Source organism: Pelobates fuscus, chromosome 9 (genome assembly GCF_036172605.1).
Source record: "Pelobates fuscus isolate aPelFus1 chromosome 9, aPelFus1.pri, whole genome shotgun sequence".
NCBI lineage: Eukaryota > Metazoa > Chordata > Amphibia > Anura > Pelobatidae > Pelobates > Pelobates fuscus.
The window spans coordinates 41,454,669-41,473,972 of NC_086325.1; the positions used below are offsets into that span (position 1 = coordinate 41,454,669).

Consider the following 19,304-nt stretch of genomic DNA (forward strand, 5'->3'; position numbering starts at 1 on the left):
GCTGTAAGCACCAAGTCGATGCTACTTTTTTGACACAAAGAAAAGTATTTTGCGAATTGTGAAAATAGCTGATTTTAAGTGAACGTAGCTGGCAGCTCCAACTCAGGGCTTAGAACATCAGGAAATTCCCAGGACCTACTTAAAAACTAGTGAATGCTTAATTTACCCTCCTGATTTAACGTGTTATTTTTTTTTTATTATTGTTACAGAAACTATTAAGTACTACATTTTTCACTTTTTTAAAGTTCTTTGCTAAGTACACATTTAATGTAACATTAATCAATCCGATAAAGCAATATTAAACAGATTTGCTTTTGTAACATTTGATATAGCACATACAATGAGGCAGCGTTCCGTTTTCTGTTCTGGCTGGGCAAGAACAGAGTGAGGCTGAATTGCAGCTATATCTAAACACACATGTGCATCCTTATCTGTAGTTCAATAAGTAGCCCTTTTCCCAGAGCAATGCATAGTTTAAGGCCCCATGTGGCAAGTTTTGAAAGTGCAGTGCAGGCAAGATAATAGCATCAAACCATCATATCCTATCCACGAGGATCTAATTGTCAGCTTTGTGCTATGTGGGACAATGCACAGACATAAAACATCGTCATTATGACTGAATGGAGAAAAACACACTGGCCCCAATTTACCAGTGAGTTCCTAGAGTTGAGAAATTGACGGTTCTTAATGCATCTATCATAAAAAGGTCAGTGATTCTTAAATATTAATATAGCTTTCACATTAAACAGATACTTTGTTTATACATGTACAGGGTATGGGATTTGTCTACTGCAGTGCTAAAACGGACAGGCTATGGGGTAGAAAAAATAGATGACCTATTTTAAATCAAATCTGATTGATCAATTCAGCCAATCAGAAGAGAGCATCTACCAGTCTGCTGTAAAGTATAGACAAGGGAACTAAAAGTAGGCTTCATCAACGACGTAAACATATTTTAACCATTATTTTTCTAAATGTAACGAAGTGTCACAGTTTGCATCCACTGATCTTGTTAGCATTTGCTAACAACATTAAGAGGCAAATGCCATGAAATTAATATTTCCTTCTCAATTCTAACTTACGGTATTTTACTACATATTATATTGCATTTTTTTTCTGAGTAACAAAGTATTTTGTTATGTCTTTTTAGACAGGACTTTTTTTTTAAGTGACAGATTATTTTTCAAACAAATTTTAAATCGTAAACTCAAGTTCTATCAGATCAAGAGAAAATAATGGATATCATGGCAATATAAAAAAAATAAAGCAGAAAATGTATAACTAGGGTTAAAACACAATGGTTCCATGAACCCTGCTGTATTTATATAAATGTAACAAGATCTAGATACATAAGAAATTCTCCCCTGGAGTATGCTTTCTATGATGCATAGATGTTGGAGTTCAAAGGTAGGAACCTGCTGTAATGTTTATATCAAAGCATTGGTAACGTTGGAAGCTTTTAGTGAAATTCCCTCAATGACTTCAATTAAAGAATTTAGCTGGAAATGGCCCAAAATACCATTTTAGAGGACAATTTGTCAATGTCTCCAAGACAATTATAGTGAAATTCATTTATCAAGGCCTACACCCTGAAAAACAAAGTTAAGAAGAAACATCTTCCTTTTTAAAGTGAATATCTTTTTTACAAATTAAGCTGTTCTTAATTGTCTAGATTTGTTCCAGGCAGAAGTTAAGGAAGACAAGTTTTTATATTTATCAGGGTATTTGCTAAAGTCAGATGATGTGGCCTTTTTCATTTGGTATTCTCAAAAGTGATTATAAAGTCGTGGACTTTCTTGCAACTTTTGGCCGATTACGGACTATAGCTATTGCACGTTTCCCAAAGCTACATTTCACAAAGCTAACTATGGAAATGAGCTAGAAGAAACACTTAGAGGATCACGGTACCAGTTACTGAGATATCGGTGCCTTACTCGAACAGTTTCCAAAGATCCACGTTTGCCAAGATGGCTCCTTCTATGGGCTACTCCTTGGCTTCATTCCAATATACACAGTATCCAGCTTCATACATTTTTGTTGGAATAGGTCTGTAACCCTGAACATTTTCTATAGTTAATTTATTAACCAACTATGGCTTTAATGTAATTTTGTTCGATAAGCTTTCCAACTGATTTAATATTTTTGGATAGACGTTTAAAATACATTTTTTCAACATATTAATATATCAAAAATATATCATTTATAAAGTTAATGTTCTATCATGCCAATCACATGAATTCAATTATATGGCCTGTGGTTATTTGAATTCCTGCCATCGTTGAGATGTTTTGAGGCTAGCTACCAAACAAGGGCTCTGGAATTAGTATAGGCCAGAATAATTCATTTCAACCTAACTATAGGTCAATTTTCTGGCATAATATGTTTGTGTAACCCATAAAAGACCAGTGGATGCTTGTTCCTTTAGTACTAGCTACACCCACCTAGATTCTTATTGCCAGGCATTTTCAAGTCCCTTACTACTAATAAAGAATAAAACATATCTCAGCATTATATATACAGATTGGCTTGGTAGCTCCTGGATTACATTAAAGGGAAGAGAGTTACACTATTAACAGTAGATGTCTTGGGGACCATTTGACCAGGCTTACATGAGATCCAAAACTCCTGTATTCCAGTCCCTTTCCATATAGTGGAAGAAAACTCTTTAAAACGCAGAACTTTTAGCAAGAACGTTATAGTTTCACGTCGTAACTGATATGTACCAACTTTACCCCATGTGAAATCTAACCATGCATTCCATGAGACTGGGATCTCATTGCTTTTTACCCACTTGCCAATTGTTAAAGTACCAATCATTCTCTATGCAAAATATACTGACGTAAAGAAAATCATTGCAGTCAAATAGCAGGAAAAAAAACAAAACAGTATTTGCAAGCTGCTGGATGTATGGAGGGTAAATGTATAGCTTTCTCTGCAGTCATTAAGCAGAATGAGAAAAGAACACATAATGCAGTGGCAATATTTCTGAATAAGGACATTTCAAAAAGGGCAATGGCTATTACGGTTTCTGGAAACATTACGTCTAATTTCACCGTGCAAGATTTAACAGATTTAGCTTAATGGAAGGAGGAGGAAAAAAAATAGCTATGAAACACCCAGGTCTGCAAAATAAATAATAATAATAATTCCTTAAACTAACATTACAGAAGAGAGAGAAAAATAAATCATATTTTAGAAGCAGTCTCCTTTTTTTTTTTTTATATCTTGAGGCTAAAACTAAAGGTCATCGCTAATTGGAGCAATATAAGCAGTGGGCATAAACTCTCACACAAGCTACCTATTGATTAATGCCACTTAACCAATGCCCCGTGCATCTCAACGAGGTCAACATACTGGCAACAATGTAACAGAACCAAAGAACAGTCGAAAAGGAAAAAAATATAAAGAACCTTTTTTTTTTTTTTTTTTTCTCTTCCCCAAAGCAACACTCCTAATTAGTTATTTCCTATAGCTATTTCCTCTGTTTAACTTTAACAGCCAATTTAAGAAGGATAAAAAAAAGTATTTCTAGAGGTACAAAAATTGCCACCAGAGCCTTGTTACCAATAATTGATGTTCATTAACACCGCTATAAAAGTGTAGAACCAAGAAGGTGTCATTTTAGAAAATGTAAAAGTAATCCTAAAATATCAATAATGTACTAATGTGTCGCATTTGCCGGGTCCCAGTGATGAGAGTATTTAATGCAACGTATTTTGTATGCAAGACCCAGAAACACAGAGAAGAGAAAAATAATTAGAGTTTCCCAAAATGAAATATTACTTTGTTGCATTCCTCTTAATGTTTTATTCATTGTAACGGCTTCCAAACCGTTTCGAATGCTCAGTCTCGCACAACGGGAAAAATAAATAAATGTTGAAATCTTTATTCTATTTTAGCAATCTATGACTGCTGTTCTCTTCAAAGGGCATTTATTTTCTCTGTACTGTAAAGTTGACAAATGGCAGTCATATGCTGAGGTCGACATCAGACAAGGGACTGAAAATACAGAGGGTCGTGGGGGCTTTTCAGGAAAAAATATATATGCAGTTAATGTCAATGAGGCAGAGATGAGAGAATTTACAGGCAGTGGTCTCAGATTTATCAAAGTCTGTTTAGTTTTGCATAAAGGCACACACAAAGTAAACTGTATTCAACAGTGCTTTAAACTAAGGGCAGGTACAGTTGAACATTTCAGCTACTAATGAACTACAACACTCTAAAGCTACACACTGCAATGCACTATCCATGTTCGGGGGGCAATGCACTATCCATGTTCAGGGGGCTGTTATTTACTTCAAGTTACAGTAATTAGAGGTAGGAACAAGCAGGATCTATTAGGCAATAGGTGAAATTTTTTTTTCTTTTTTTTCTTGTTTTTTCATTTTTTTATCATTAAACAAACAAAGAGAACAATTTTTTTTGTTATACACACTATAATGTGAACAATAGCGTGTTCACATTTAAAAGCATTAAAAGCAAACAGTAAAGAAAAAAGTGAATGGCTAATTGCACTGATGTATTGGTAGTTACATAGTTAATACTTAGAGTTCAATCATTGATTAATTAAAAATAGGCAACAGGTGAACAGGAACCCTAACCAAGGACCGCTGGTTAGTTAAGACAACCTTTATTTGGCATAATTTATAAAAAAAAAAAAAAGTAGAAAATGTGAGTGAAATTTAGTAATATAAAGACAAAGGGCATGTGTAAACTAAGGTATTTACAAGAGTTAATGCAAACAAAAATAATGGCAAAAAGTATATTGATATAAAAAAAAGGTATGTACAATGATTGGTAAGAGCCTAATATTTATTAATCTTAAGGAAATAGTGGCTCAAAGTACAGTAAGTTTCAACAAATCTGTACAGGAATAGCGAAAAATCCTATGATATATCAGGTACAACCTTGCCAGATAATAAACACTGTAACATGCCAAAAAGCAACAATGTTGCAAACAGTGCGTCTGAATCCACAAGAGGAATCTTAAAGGACCACTCTAGGCACCCAGACCACTTCAGCTTAACCTCTAGGTTAACCCTTTTTTTTTATAAACATAGCAGTTTCAGAGAAACTGCTATGTTTATACTGAGGGTTAATCCAGCCTCCTAAACCTCTAGTGGCTGTCTCACTGACAGCCGCTAGAGGTGCTTGCGTGCTTCTCACTGTGAAAATCACAGTGAGAGTACGCAAGCGTCCATAGGAAAGCATTGTAAATGCTTTCCTATGCGACCGGCTGAATGCGAGCGCGGCTCCTGCCGCGCATGCGCATTCAGCCGATGACGTCGCAAGGAAGAAGGAGAGGAGGAGGAGGAAAGCTCCCCGCCCGGCGCTGGAGAAAGAGGTAAGTTTAACCCCTTCCTCCCCCCAGAGCCCGGCGGGAGTGGGTCCCTGAGGGTGGGGGCACCCTCAGGGCACTCTAGTGCCAGGAAAACGAGTATGTTTTCCTGGCACTAGAGTGGTCCTTTAACTAAGGAGTGCTATTGAAAAGATACCTGACACAAAGAAAGTATGCTGAAATCTCTAAACCAATAAAATAAAATAAAGATGCTCATGTTAGCCATCTCAGGGAGATTACCACTGGCTAGTGCCTGCAAATTCACCTGGATGGACAGTATTCACCATTGCTGACAGTCTCTATAGTCTGGTGGAGAGTGCCAGCAGAGCATTTATAGGAAAGGTACCATAGCTGAAGCTCTATTTTGTGCCTTCCACGGCACCTGGGCTAAGGTTAGCTGTCTATCTTTGAGAGCAACGGTACCGTAATTGTAATGAGAACGACACAACTTTGAAAACTCTATTCTGTGCCTTCAAGGGCACCTAGGCTTAAAAAAAGCCAAAACTAACTATCTAAGAGAGCAGTAGTGCCGTGATATCTGTAGGATATACCTGGACTTGTAAATCAGGAGAAAAAGAAGGATCTCTTCTTCTTGTAACCGTAACCCAACACATGTCTGAGTAGCGCCAGGCATGGACAAGTCACTGAGTCCAAGGTAGCACTGAGCCCCTAAAATCTGATAGGTTAATGATTTTGTTAGAGGTTGAAATCATTGTCTGGGATAGGATTTGTAGGCCCATTTGTGTCTGTCCCACAGTCTTGTTCTCTGCCGGCGTGGTGAATCTTGGTTTAAAAAAAAGAAGACGAGGCGAATGGGAGAGTAGGCTCGGCAGTATCGGTGGGCTCAAGGGAGTCTAAGAAGGATACTGATCTATCAGATTTTTTTAAGATGCTCCTGTTGGTGGTAGGTTTTTTTGCTTGATCTCTATGGGTATTTCTGATCTGGGATGATGAGTTACTTCCAGAGTCTGACCAGTCTGTTTCAGCTGAGGAAGAGTACGGTTTTTAAAGCGTCTGTGACGACTGCATTGTTGTCTGAAAATGTGACCTTCTTTGAAGTCTTTATGGTTACGCTGAAATTTGCTGCGTTTTTTAATCTTTATATTATGTCTAACGTTTACTATGTTGTTTTGGAGTTTAGTTTCCATGGGTGAGAACGGACTATTGATTTTAAAACTCTTTACACTTACGATCTCTTCCTGCAATCTAAGGTTAATATTCTTAAAATGTGCTGACTCTAATTTCACTTGCTTGGAGTGTTCCTTTAACGTATGTTTCTATGACCCTAAATGTGTCCCACGGATAAGCAGGTAAGTAGCCTAGCTCCGTAATGTATTCACTCTGCTGAATTTTTGAATTAAACAAGAAGAATATTTTATTTTGCTCACATTCTAGTATTAATAGTAAGACATAGAATCAAAGAGTTAACAATGAGAAAGGGAGGAAAACTAATGTTGTACCTAGCTCATAACATGTACATATTGTCACTGAAAAGCTACACTAAGTGAAATAATATAAACAATAAAAAATATTGTACTATGCAATAACACAAACCTGCTTAATTTGTTCTTCTTTTGAACAACTGGAATGTAAAGTTGGCATATTTTTCTATGTTCTTGGAAGAGGCTAAAAGGTGTACAGTATATCCAAGACTTAGGTAGTTATTATACTTTACTTTATACAATTTGACGAAAATCGCCACACTAAAATGTTGCAGTAATAGCAATGGGAAATAATACAAAAAAATCAAGTAAAAAATGGCGCTATAAAATCAGTGAAAATAATTTGAAATATCACAACAAAGGCTAGCAAGCACTAATAAAAGTGAAAATAACTCTAAAACCACTCGAATAGTATGTGCAGAAAAAGTGTGCTGTGCCTTTAAGTGCTAGTTAAACAATTAAAACAGTCTATGAACAAATATTGATCAAACAATAGTGAATAAAGTGCAAATACAAATATTGATCAAACAATAGTGAATAAAGTGCAAATACAAATATTGATCAAACAATAGTGAATAAAGTGCAAATACAATATATAGAAGGCGTATGCCTGAAGTTGTGGGAGGGATTTTATGACTATTTAAACCCAGCTAATCCCCTTACTCACCTGTCTGCGACGATTTCGGAAATTCGCCTTCATTTCCGTTTTCACAGACCTCTGACGTCATTCTCCCGCGACGCTCGTACACAGCCCGCCGGTTTGTGAGTATTTTCGTACGCTTCGGAAGCCATCCGTCGATTCGAACTGTAAGTCCATTCCGATGATCTTCGTTATATACATCCTCTTCGTACGCATATTCACTTGTCGGTATTCCATTCTCCGTACAGCCAGTTCGTCTCGGCACGCAATAATGTATAGAGTGTTGGTGTAATTCCGTCAGTCTATGCTTCACGCACGCTGGTCAATGAAGGTATTTAGACTTACGACTTTCACATGCTTGTTTCACTCTCATGGGGGTCGGCACATTCCGGGTTAATGCGAGCGCACGACTTTTACTCCATGAGCGGAGAGGGATTTCTGGTGGTGGGTGGAGAGTGTTACATTGAATTCTCCGTCCCCCGAGTGCCACAGATCGAGTTTAATTGCCAATCTCCAGCCGTGACTCAGTACATGCTTGCTATATACATATATCTTAGACGTGACACGCACACAGGTGAGGCAAGTACATGCATTGCATCGTACACATCTATATCTGACATACCTTTCCTAGCACAGCGGACTTCAAATTCCTTTATGTATATAATTGATTTTGGCGGAATTCTGCATTCGAATTATTTTACAGAACTTAAATGCTTGCCCTAATTATTTATGTAAACCATACAATATTTGCTCCACATACTGTAGGCAGCGCTTGAAGACTGCCATCGCCAGCTGTTGTTCGACTACATTTCCCAGAGTTCTCTGTCTCATAATTTTGGGACACAGTCCGATAATACATCGAGTTTGAAAGTTTTATGCCCCGTCTCTAAATTCTACTGGCAAAATGCCTGGTTCATTTTTTCTCTGTGTCCGTTAACACTGCTCAGGTGCAGAATTCGTCACACGATGGATTGTGCAATTGATCTGCAGTCTTGCCGCTTTTCATTAATTCAACAGTGATTTAGACAAAGAGGACAAGATGATACCCACACATGGGCGTTTATTCACTAAATAGTGAGCAGACAACTTCGGCATCAGGGGATTCGGTACGTTACGCGCTTTAAAACGTTCTAGACAATTAAAGTTCCAAACTGAGTCATTATTGCATTAAAGAGCCCAGTCATCTGCCCTCACATGTGAACTCGAATTCCACTAATACTGAACTGAAGAAAGGCTTAAATTTAACGGACATGTCTGCGTATATGTCATGGTTCTGCACACCTGTTAGATCGCTAACTCTCCAGCCTTAGAATACTATTACGCTCTTCCTGCGCTACCCGCAACGCACAGACTCGGTGCCGCTCACACGCTGCATGCGGATAGTCTTTGTATACAGTGTCTTGTCTACATTACACTGTCTGTATACTGGGTGGGAAGGTGATCCCCCTCTCCTCCCCACTCCCCCCTCTCCCGTTGTCTGTGCACGGTTGCACATTCATGACGAGTTACAACGGAGTGAAGGCTTCCCTCCGCACGGTTAGTTCCTTCATACGTAAACATAATCCCCACAGAGGGCTTAATTGACATGCTGGTGGCATTGCAGGACGTCATACGGGCATCCGATTAGGAGCACCGTTCATGGGTAGTTTGCAGCAAACGCCGCACTGGCTTTCCTTCACCCGCTCACCATTGCGAGGGTCTTTGGTTCACGGCATTTACGCTACAAGCATAGCATTATCCGTACCAGTCCTCATTCATCCTCAGTCGGTGTAGCATATGCGTTAAATGAAAACCCGGCGTATTCCTACGCAGTCAAGCACATATGTTCCGGGCAAGTGCATCTCATTTCACACCGCAGTTCTAGTGAGCGGGCCTCGGCAACGGCTAGCACGTGTTTTAACTATTCTATGTTCAAGGTCTGCATATATATTTATATATATGTACATATTACAAAAAAAAATAAAAATAAAAATAAAAAAATAAAAATAAAAAAAATAAAAAAATTTCGCAGTACATTTTCGACTCAAGGCCACGGTCTGGCACCACGAGCCCCGAGGGCCGTACATACGATCATACACGCATTCCAGTTCATACGTCCCGACCATCTGGACCCCACATGCTCGCTGGGCACTCCAGTTTCGCTCAAATCATAGTTAGTCGCCTCGCATTGTGGCATAGAGAGGGCCTCATCCGTCACTCCCATTCTATCTTATGTTTAACTGTCACCGAGAGGCCGACACCCCGCCACCTCATTCAGTGGCCACGCTACCCCCTCACGCCAACGCATAGATAGAGCCTCTCAAGCCGCTTGGCAACTAGCAGGGCCTCACCTGTCACCAACCTAGTGTAATCGTTTCGCCGCATTGCGGCACTAGCTAGTCGGCCAGCACACACGCACTCACGCTCGCGCTCCTAGTAAGCTGGGGGGGGGGGGGGGGCGGCACACCCCAGACCCGTCGAGCATAATCACTATGTTTTAGATCCCATAACCGCTGCAGGTATCCTAGCGCTTTATTTCCCGCCTTAGTTTCGATCGTGCGTTACATACTCCTACATTGATGCAAAACAGTATTTCAGAACTATCGTACCCGGCTACTCCGGTGCTTTCAATACGTCATCTCTTACGGGCAATGGGTCTGCTAGATGCTTAGTTCTATCAGTACGAGGATACCTATATTTATATATATATATATATATATATATATATATATATATATATATATATATATATATATATATATATATATATATATATATATTACCCCAACCTGTCGCTCACTGGCGATCCTTAGGTACCACGTACACTGCGTGCCCGGACCAGACACCTAGACCAGCGGTTCCTCCGACGACTTTTTTCAGGCATTTCTTACTTATATTCAGTCAAATAGGTATGTTGGGTCTCACGTTGCCCTCCACATTGCACGTTGTACAGATTTGGCCTCGTATTGGACCATCGTCGGGTCCTCCAGGCGCTGACGTGACGTACAGTGACTGCTTCCGGACTCATGTATTACGGATATACCGTTTATTTCTTCGCAACGTTTTGGGGGCACTTTGGTACATTGAGTTCTAAATTACCGTTTATCAACTCACGCTATCACTCTATTTTCACGTCGGCGTCACTTATACAAGCAATGCAGGATAAGCTTTAGCGATCTGATCGGACCGGGTGAACAGAATTCCCACTTGTTTCATATCGAACATCGAGGCATCACTCCGCCTCCATTTTGGCCAAACAAATACAATTCGAATCCTTAATCTACTAATTAGGGACTTGTCTGCACGCCTGACATCCACAGGGTCCTCCATGCGCAGTCAATTCATTAGTCACGCATTTGTCGTTGTTCACGCTTCTCTTTATGTAAGCTTAAGTAGTCCATCGGGAGTTACTTTCGGTCATGCTGGATGTTTTGATTTAAGGCGTAACACCTTATGCATCCTGGAGTACAATCTTTTACGATCTCATGCCCACCAAGTAACTGCTATAGGGTACTTGCTATACGAGCACATATCGTTTTCGAATTTAGTCAAAGCTTCTTTTCAGGTTCCTCTCTCGTGCAAACATTTCCCTACGGTGGGTCACGGCTTCGCATTCTGTTCTTCGATTCACATCACGGCAGTTTCATCAGGCGCCTGTTTCAGTCCTTTTTCGCTATGGTTTAATGCAGGTAATCGCACCTGTGCGGTCAGGTTAACGCTCTTCCACAAGAGGTTAATACCCTGCCGCGCATAGATGATACATGTCCACATGACCCAAATCGTAGGTAGGGCTTCTCTAAAATACAGGGCTACTAGCACGGCCTCAACTCTTACGGGATAGTCCTTATCTTCACCTATTGGTACCCATTAGCTAGCAGCTCTACTTCACGAGAAAGCTCAATGGGCTTCTGAGTTTTGCATAATTTAAACTTATTTTGTTCCCTTCCTCCTCACAGCATGCTACAAGAACTAGCTCCAGTCCCCTGCAGTATCCTCCGCTTTAGCCACTTCCGAAGTCCTGAAGTAGGACCTTGCTTAAACATAACGATTGAGATAAAAGAACACGCAGTCCAGATTTCCACTGCAGGTCAAAAAAGGTATCGATCACGCCTGAAATTAGAGTCTACGCAGGTAAGATTTGCCTACTAATACTAAGCAAACGTACTCCACGGCCTACGATATGTGTAAGTATTGTAGGTGGTTCAAGATACTAAATGCGTTCCGATTATAACGGTTGCTCGTACAATTTTTGCCACATCTCTCAAACAGTTCATGCTATACATTCGCTCCTTGCTTGTTAGTCTTGGCCTCAATCCGAATTCCTTCTCGGGACATTCATTCCGTGTTAGGGCCGCCACAGCAGCCTCAAGTCGTCCAGTTCCAACTCGTCTTGTAGAGAAGATGGGTCGCTGGAAGTCCTCGGCATACAACCGGTACATTCCAAATCCAGAAAGAAATCAGGCTCGCTTTCTATAATATGTCTAAATGATTTGTTGTGTTTAATAAATGTCACACACTTTTTGGCCCTCTTTTGCAGGCCTAACCTCACGTCGGTTTCGGCACACCTCAACCGACTCTCATATATTAAAATTACACACAGTTTAATGTGCGCCCCTTCCATAATCCCGTACACAAATAGAAGGCGTATGCCTGAGGTTGTGGGAGGAATTTTATGACTATTTAAACCCAGCTAATCCCCTTACTCACCTGTCTGCGACGATTTCGGAAATTCCCTCCCACCACACCCTCTTCATATATCATTATACCTGGGTGGGCCCTCTTTTGCAGGCCTAACCTCACGTCGGTTTCGGCACACCTCAACTGACTCTCATATATTAAAATTACACACAGTTTAATGTGCGCCCCTTCCATAATCCCGTACACAAATATAATATATTGTATTTGCACTTTATTCACTATTGTTTGATCAATATTTGTTCATATATACAAATAGATGGTGGTATGGAAACAATACAGCCTGAATATGGCTGATAATGAACGTGGAATCTATAAAATGGCAAAAATACAAAATACGGTGAAGTAAATAAGGCAAAGATAAATTTTGCACGTGGTAGAGAACTTACAAGAGAGAAGTGGTAATCACCCTGTCAGGGGTACTGTCCAAATCGAAGATTGGATATATATATATATATAATAGGAACTGGATAGTAGTGGAAGCAGATGTATATCTCACAATATGTAGAGAGGAGAAATTTCAAGTTCATTCGTTTATACGGCAATGTCACTTTTTCTTCGGCTCAGAGATAAAAGAAAAAAAGAAATAGTGCAGATTGTATAAAAATAACAAAATTTATTCCAAAGATTGCACTTACAAGAAATCAGTAGTAAAACAGCATATCTCCATAGTGAAGTAATGACCAGGTCTCCAGGTGGAAATGAAAAGAGATCCCAGAATGGAGATGCACAAAAAAATAAAATAAAATAAAAAATGGACTATAATGACAGTAGCTGTACTAATAATCAGCACAAAAAGTCCAAGGTGTAGTATCCAAAAAAGTGACATTGCCGTATAAACGAATGAACTTGGAATTTCTCCTCTCTACATATTGTGAGATATACATCTGCTTCCACTACTATCCAGTTCCTATTATATATATCCGATCTTCGATTTGGACAGTACCCCTGACAGGGTGACAGGCGTGATTACCACTTCTCTCTTGTAAGTTCTCTACCACGTGCAAAATTTATCTTTGCCTTATTTACTTCACCATATTTTGTATTTTTGCCATTTTATAGATTCCACGTTCATTATCAGCCATATTCAGGCTGTATTGTTTCCACACCACCATCTATTTGTATATATCACCCTCGGGTTTATATATACATCTTTGTGCATATTTTATATAGTGTGTGTGAGGTACACTTTTTTGGGGGGGTGTTCTTCTAGTGTATTATATAGTAAGCATATCTCTTTTTTGTATCTTTCTATAATAGTACTGCTTGTGGTATGTTATTATTTCAATTAGCTTATCATTTGATGTAGTCCTGCTTCATGCAGTTTATTGCATGGCAGAGTCAGAAAACTAAAAGATTAATGGATAGCTATAGCAAATTCGATCTTTCATTTAGCTCAATTCTCGTCTAGACGACTGATAAAACTCACTTTATTTTGTATCAGATGTACTATAACCATTCTGAGTTGAACGAGCCCCAGCTATTTAAAATGGAACTTATTCCAGAAGAGATTTATTTGAAAATAGATCAGTCGCCAATTTCTGTGCAATAAGCAAAAAATACCACGAAAATACGGAGTATGGTTTGATAAATATTGTGATTTAGGCTTCTTTATAGAGTGAAGAAGACTTGAGGGTAGCATTACGGCAATCTAACATTTTGAAGCTTAGAGGAAAGAGAACATTCTCTTGCTGTGTATTGAGAAACTGGAAACTGGATCACATGTAGGGAATTGTGTTGTAGTTTGGCTGTTTGTGATTAACCAAATGAGGAAACTAATATATTTATAAAATATCTTATTAGAAAGTATACATTGAAATTTCTCTCATTTTCAAGTATGTCCTGGGATTTAGCGGATTTTAACAGTTAAACAAATTGCAGATTAATTGAAGTGTAGATACAGATGAAATCACTGAATTTGAATTTTATGAATAACTGAATGGGTTTCACAAAGCAAATTTGGTTGAAACAGTAATATTTGGAAAGTTAAGTATCATTCGACTATCATTCAGTGTTTAGTGAACAGGCTCTCTCATAATCAAATGACAGAGCTGTGCATTGGCTTGCATAGTTAAAGATTACTAATGAGTGATAATTAGTGATGTGTATCATGTTATTACGAGTTTTAAACACCTCAAGGCATAGAGGGGTGCATAACTCTCATTACTGTAAATGTGTCTTTGACCCTATCTTCAATGTTTTCTAAAACACATTCTTAAGTATATTTATGCAATAATATTTCTTTGCAGCATCATCAATAAACTTCTGTGAAAGCTTTGAAAGCTAATTTGGAGTTTCAAAAAAAAATCAATTATCTGAATATTTTTTTCCCAACACCTTGTCAATTAATTTAACATTTCTTTTTCTACTTGGCTGTGTATTGCATAAATTAGTAAAGTGCGTTAACCAGATCTCTATTCTCTGTAATAATTTCTTAGAAACAATGAAAAATTGAAATAGATGACTGACTTTTCAAAAAAAAAAAAAAAAAGAAAGAAAGCACAATTATTTAGAATTTGCATTGGTTTCCTTGCATAATTTCACTAGTCAAGAATTGATAAACTGACATGTACACCAGGAGACACTAAATTGGCTCAATAAAATAATTTTAATATTATGGAGGCATACCACAGAGCTCTGAAATGAAAACTCCAGGCACCTACACGTTTGAAACAATGTGTAGGTGATGTCATGGTGTTAATACATTTGAATTAATTCTCTTTAATTAGTATAAAATAATTTGTGCTAATTTTATTTGTATTTTTTTATACAAATGATTACTTTGTCTCTTAATCTTACCACTTCTTTCTGCAGAATTTAATATATATATATATTTTTTTTCTCAAGCAAAACAGCTGTCTTTAAGGTACAAGCTGTAATTTACTGAGGAGGTGCACAGTATGGATTTGGAGATTTGGAGAAATTTGATCAAATTGTTATTAGGTTTCTATGATATGTTCAGAACTCCCCCAGAAAAAAATATGGGGGCCACAGAGTTTAGAGAGCTTACAACAGAAGCTGAAAAGCTTAAAGATTTGGACCGGTAACTTCAAGTGCTACTTTGCACATATAAATAATAGATGAATTTTGTTATGTAGACTGGAGATCAAGGGCCCCTTTAGTAGCATATATTTACTGAAGCGGATATATTCCTGCGCACCTGCCATGCCTCTGCTTCCTCGATTATTAGAGCTAATTTGAAAACAAACATTGGACTCATTCATTAGTAGAAGCTTGTGATGGGAATCCAGTGGAGATGCTTTAAAATCCCCAATGGGCAGACTTGGTATTAGCCAGACTGAATGTATATATAAATAAATATCAAACCACATATATTCTATACCATGTGGGACCTATGGGAAGTATGAAACACTTGGTTTTAACATTTGACTTCATATTTAACATTCTTCACTCTACCCACCCGCCCACCATTGTCACTTTTATTATGTGGATTTTCAATGAATTATTTCTTTTATCTCTTTTCTCACTTATATTATTAATTAACATTCTATTAGTGCCTACACATCAAGCAACTTCTCACTTTGCCATATGAACGGAGAAGAATATGTTCAATCTGATGTCATAACAGATTACTAATTAGCACAGGCATGTCTGCATTAATTACAAGAGACACAATATCAGCTGGAGCACTGTAACCTGGCAGTTGTTAAGTTACACATGTCTGCCTGAATATCTGCACATGGTCTACAGTTTCCGAAAGCCATTCCAGATGCCAAAGTAGTAGTGATTGCTAAGTGTAAAACTGAATGTGTTCATTATTGCATATGGTATAGTGTGTCAGCTGGGTCAAGGGAGAACTCACTTGTTGCAGCACAAAAGGTTACGTCTATAAATGGTACATGCAAGGTACATGGATTTAAATATTATTTAACGATGTAGAACATGACATTTTGATTGACCTTTTTAAATTTTTGACATTGTTGAATATTTGGCCTTTTGGTCAGTTTGTGGGGCTGCCACGGTGTATAATAATTCTAATAATGTACGTATTAGCATTGGCATAGCGCCAACATATTCCACAGAGCATTAGAGTTATCGAATGAGGATATTTAACAACAAATAATTGACCTACTAAATATTAACTGAGACAAGAAGTGGTAATGGTGGTAGGATTCTTTATGTGCAGCTTTTCTGCTTGAAATGCCACATATATGGAGAATGTACTGGGGGGAAGCCCAGGTCTTCCCTCCAATGGCGAGCCCCACCTCTTCTTCCCTACATTGAGAGCTATTTTGTTTTTTTAATACCCTTCTACTTTTGTACACATGCCAATCCCTCACTCCCTACCCACCCTGACTGTGAGCACATGTATGCATTCTGAGCCATGAGAAGGGTCTAAGCAAGTGCATCTCTATGAGAAACCAGCCAAACTAAAGGAGCACTTTCATACAAAATAATTAGTAAGCTGATCCATGAGCTTCTGATCTTGTGTCAAAGGTGTTTATGATTTGCTATATTATTGATCTTAATAAAAATAAGGCAAAAAGTAATATATACAGTGCACTCCACTAATATTGGCACTTTCCGTAAATATGAGCAAAGGAGGCTGTAAATAATTGTCTTCATTGTTTAACCTTTTGAACTTTTGTTGATAAGATTCTCAAAAATACTCTGTTCTCATGGATATCAAACAAATGCAAACACAACACAGGTCTATAAAAAAAAAAAAAAAAATATATATATATATATATATATATATATATTAGTTAAATAATATGGGTACCCTTTAAGTCAATATGTTTTGCTGCCTCCCTTTGCCTAGATAGCAGCTCTGAGTCTTTTCCTGTACCGCCTGATGAGGACTGAGAATACATGCAAGGGATCTGAAAACATTTGTTCACGCAAAATCTCTCCAGATCCCACAAATTTCAGAGTGAGGTGTGTTCTCCTCTTCAGATCACCCCCACAAGATTTCTATGAGGTTAAAGTCAGGGGACTGGGATGGCCATGCCAGGTATAAGATATTATATACACTTTTCTGCTCATATATGCCGGCCCTGTGGGGAGGGGCCAGAGGCTGCAGAAATTCAAGTTTTTTGAGGGTCAATTAATTTATTCCACAACATGGATAATAATGTACAATGCTTTACACTTATGTATAGATGGTTCTGATCTCTTTGTAACCAGACAAGTAACCAGACTGGACTAAGAAAAATAAAACATGCCTTAATTTCCATTTTAGGGTATTTTACAGACACCATCAAGATTCCCAGAAACAGTTCAGCTCATAGGTCCTGGTTAAAGGCAATCAAATTAGCCCTTACCATGTTGTAATCAATCATCGGGTAACCATTCCATGCATCCACTACACACATCATATTTGTTAACTATATTTTAACAGTGGACCAATGAATCAAACTATATTGATTGACAATATTTTTACAAAGAACAATCAATCATGCCACTGGGCACGACAACCGATATAATCTAGAATGGTGAGCCATTGTTTTTATTCAAGATGGTCCATTTGAAAATCATCTAAGAAACACATGAAGTCATGAAGTCTTCAGTTAGGCAGCTCACATCTAGCTCAGCAATCTGTGCAATAATAGTTTATATTATGTTGCAGTTTTAGTCATCAAGGAGTCTTTTTTCGAGTCCTAAGTCAGTGCTTCACAAACACATGTCTCGGCTGCATATATTTCATACCAAACACATCAGATGTCTTCTAATAAACACCAATCTCAAATGTACTTTGTTCATTCCAACTGTCTATAGCTGTAGGAGGAACTCTAAATCAAAGCTAAACATAAACATCTTAGTTTTATAAGATTTAAATAATGTTTTAAAATCCTTTCTTATTCATCTTATTTTTAGCGGGCTGTCTTAGTAGTGACAGTCACAAACATACCTCTATCTATTAATAATACCCAAACACAAACAATATCCGTGTTTTAAATAAAGTACGCCAATTATTATTATGATTGTGATATTATTGTGCATGCTAACAAATGTAGATATTTTCTTTCTAGATATTTGCATAACCTAAATGTATAATAATGCAAAAAAATACCATTTAAAAAAGCAATTTACACATGGATAACTGCATATATTTATATTTAATATTTCAGTTACACATTAATATTTCTGAGAGGGCAACAAAGTAATATGTGCATTAATTCTATTTGTAAATTTTATTACATTAACTCCTTTGTGCTCCTTTTCGTACATCTGCCAAAGGTCCAACCCCAGGCCCCCTGTTCAACAAGAGGATTTACATTTCATTCATTTAAATGGAGCAAGAATGCTCCCTGTAAATTAAAAAAGGAAATATCCCAGCATTAGCACACTAGCACATCCACTGCAAAACAGAAGCAATCTTTTGCATTTAAATGTGGTATTAAAACAGAGTGTGTTTTTCTTATGGCGTTTTAATATTTCTTTGCCTGGATTACGACCATAGAGATGCAGTTGACAAGCACGAGCTTGTGATTACATCATCATAGCCTGCTGTGATGTTTCTCCACAACAAGGGGATGTTCTACGAAGCACAACTGCTAAATAACTTTGTCGAAGAGGCTCACTCACCGTTTGTTTTTGGAGTGCGTTTCCTGCGATCTCGAAATGCCGCGCCTGACTGCAGGGCCTCAAGCAGACTATCCATCACTCCTGTCTCATCACCCTCTGTGAAGGGGAAAGACAAGGCAAAATTAATCTCAGTGCAATTAAACTTGGACAATAAAAAGCCATACATAAGTAGTCACATTTTCATAAAACTATTGAATTAAAAACATACATCAGTTTAAACATCATGAACGCTGTCAGTCTGAGTAGACCACACACCAGTTTGTTTATGAGGCTCTATTAAACAAAATTCACATCTGTCCTGCTGTTCTTCCAACATAAAGGCCTTGTCTGTTTTATTATTGATGGCATGTTGGGTATTAATATAAAGGAAAGACTAATAAGATGTTGATGATTTGCTGCTCAAATCCTTTTAAAGATACTCCCAACCCAGCAGTTGATGACCTAATGTAATGAAATAAATCCTGTGGCAATGATCGGATGGAGCCTAAGAGGATTTATATTAGATTGCTGTCACAGATATTATAAATGTTTCATAAAGGAGTGGGGTGCTAGTTAATATTTTTTGCATGCACAGCAACCTGCTCTGATGGCACACCCCCATTGTCATGTTATTACTTTATCATTTAACCAAATTAAGGGGGGGGGAGGAGTGGATTCCATT

The 19,304-nt window shown here is 38.0% G+C and overlaps 1 protein-coding gene across 4 annotated transcripts in view; it reads right to left on the reverse strand.

Annotated features, from left to right (window-relative positions):
- The window catches only part of DIAPH2 (diaphanous related formin 2), a 1,045,110-nt gene that overhangs the window by 153,829 nt on the left and 871,977 nt on the right, over positions 1-19,304 (reverse strand). For all 4 annotated transcript variants that reach the window (XM_063431883.1, XM_063431882.1, XM_063431880.1 and 1 more), the window contains one exon: positions 18,644-18,739. In XM_063431883.1, the coding sequence (XP_063287953.1) occupies positions 18,644-18,739 (96 nt within the window). The remainder of the gene's footprint in view (positions 1-18,643; positions 18,740-19,304) is intronic.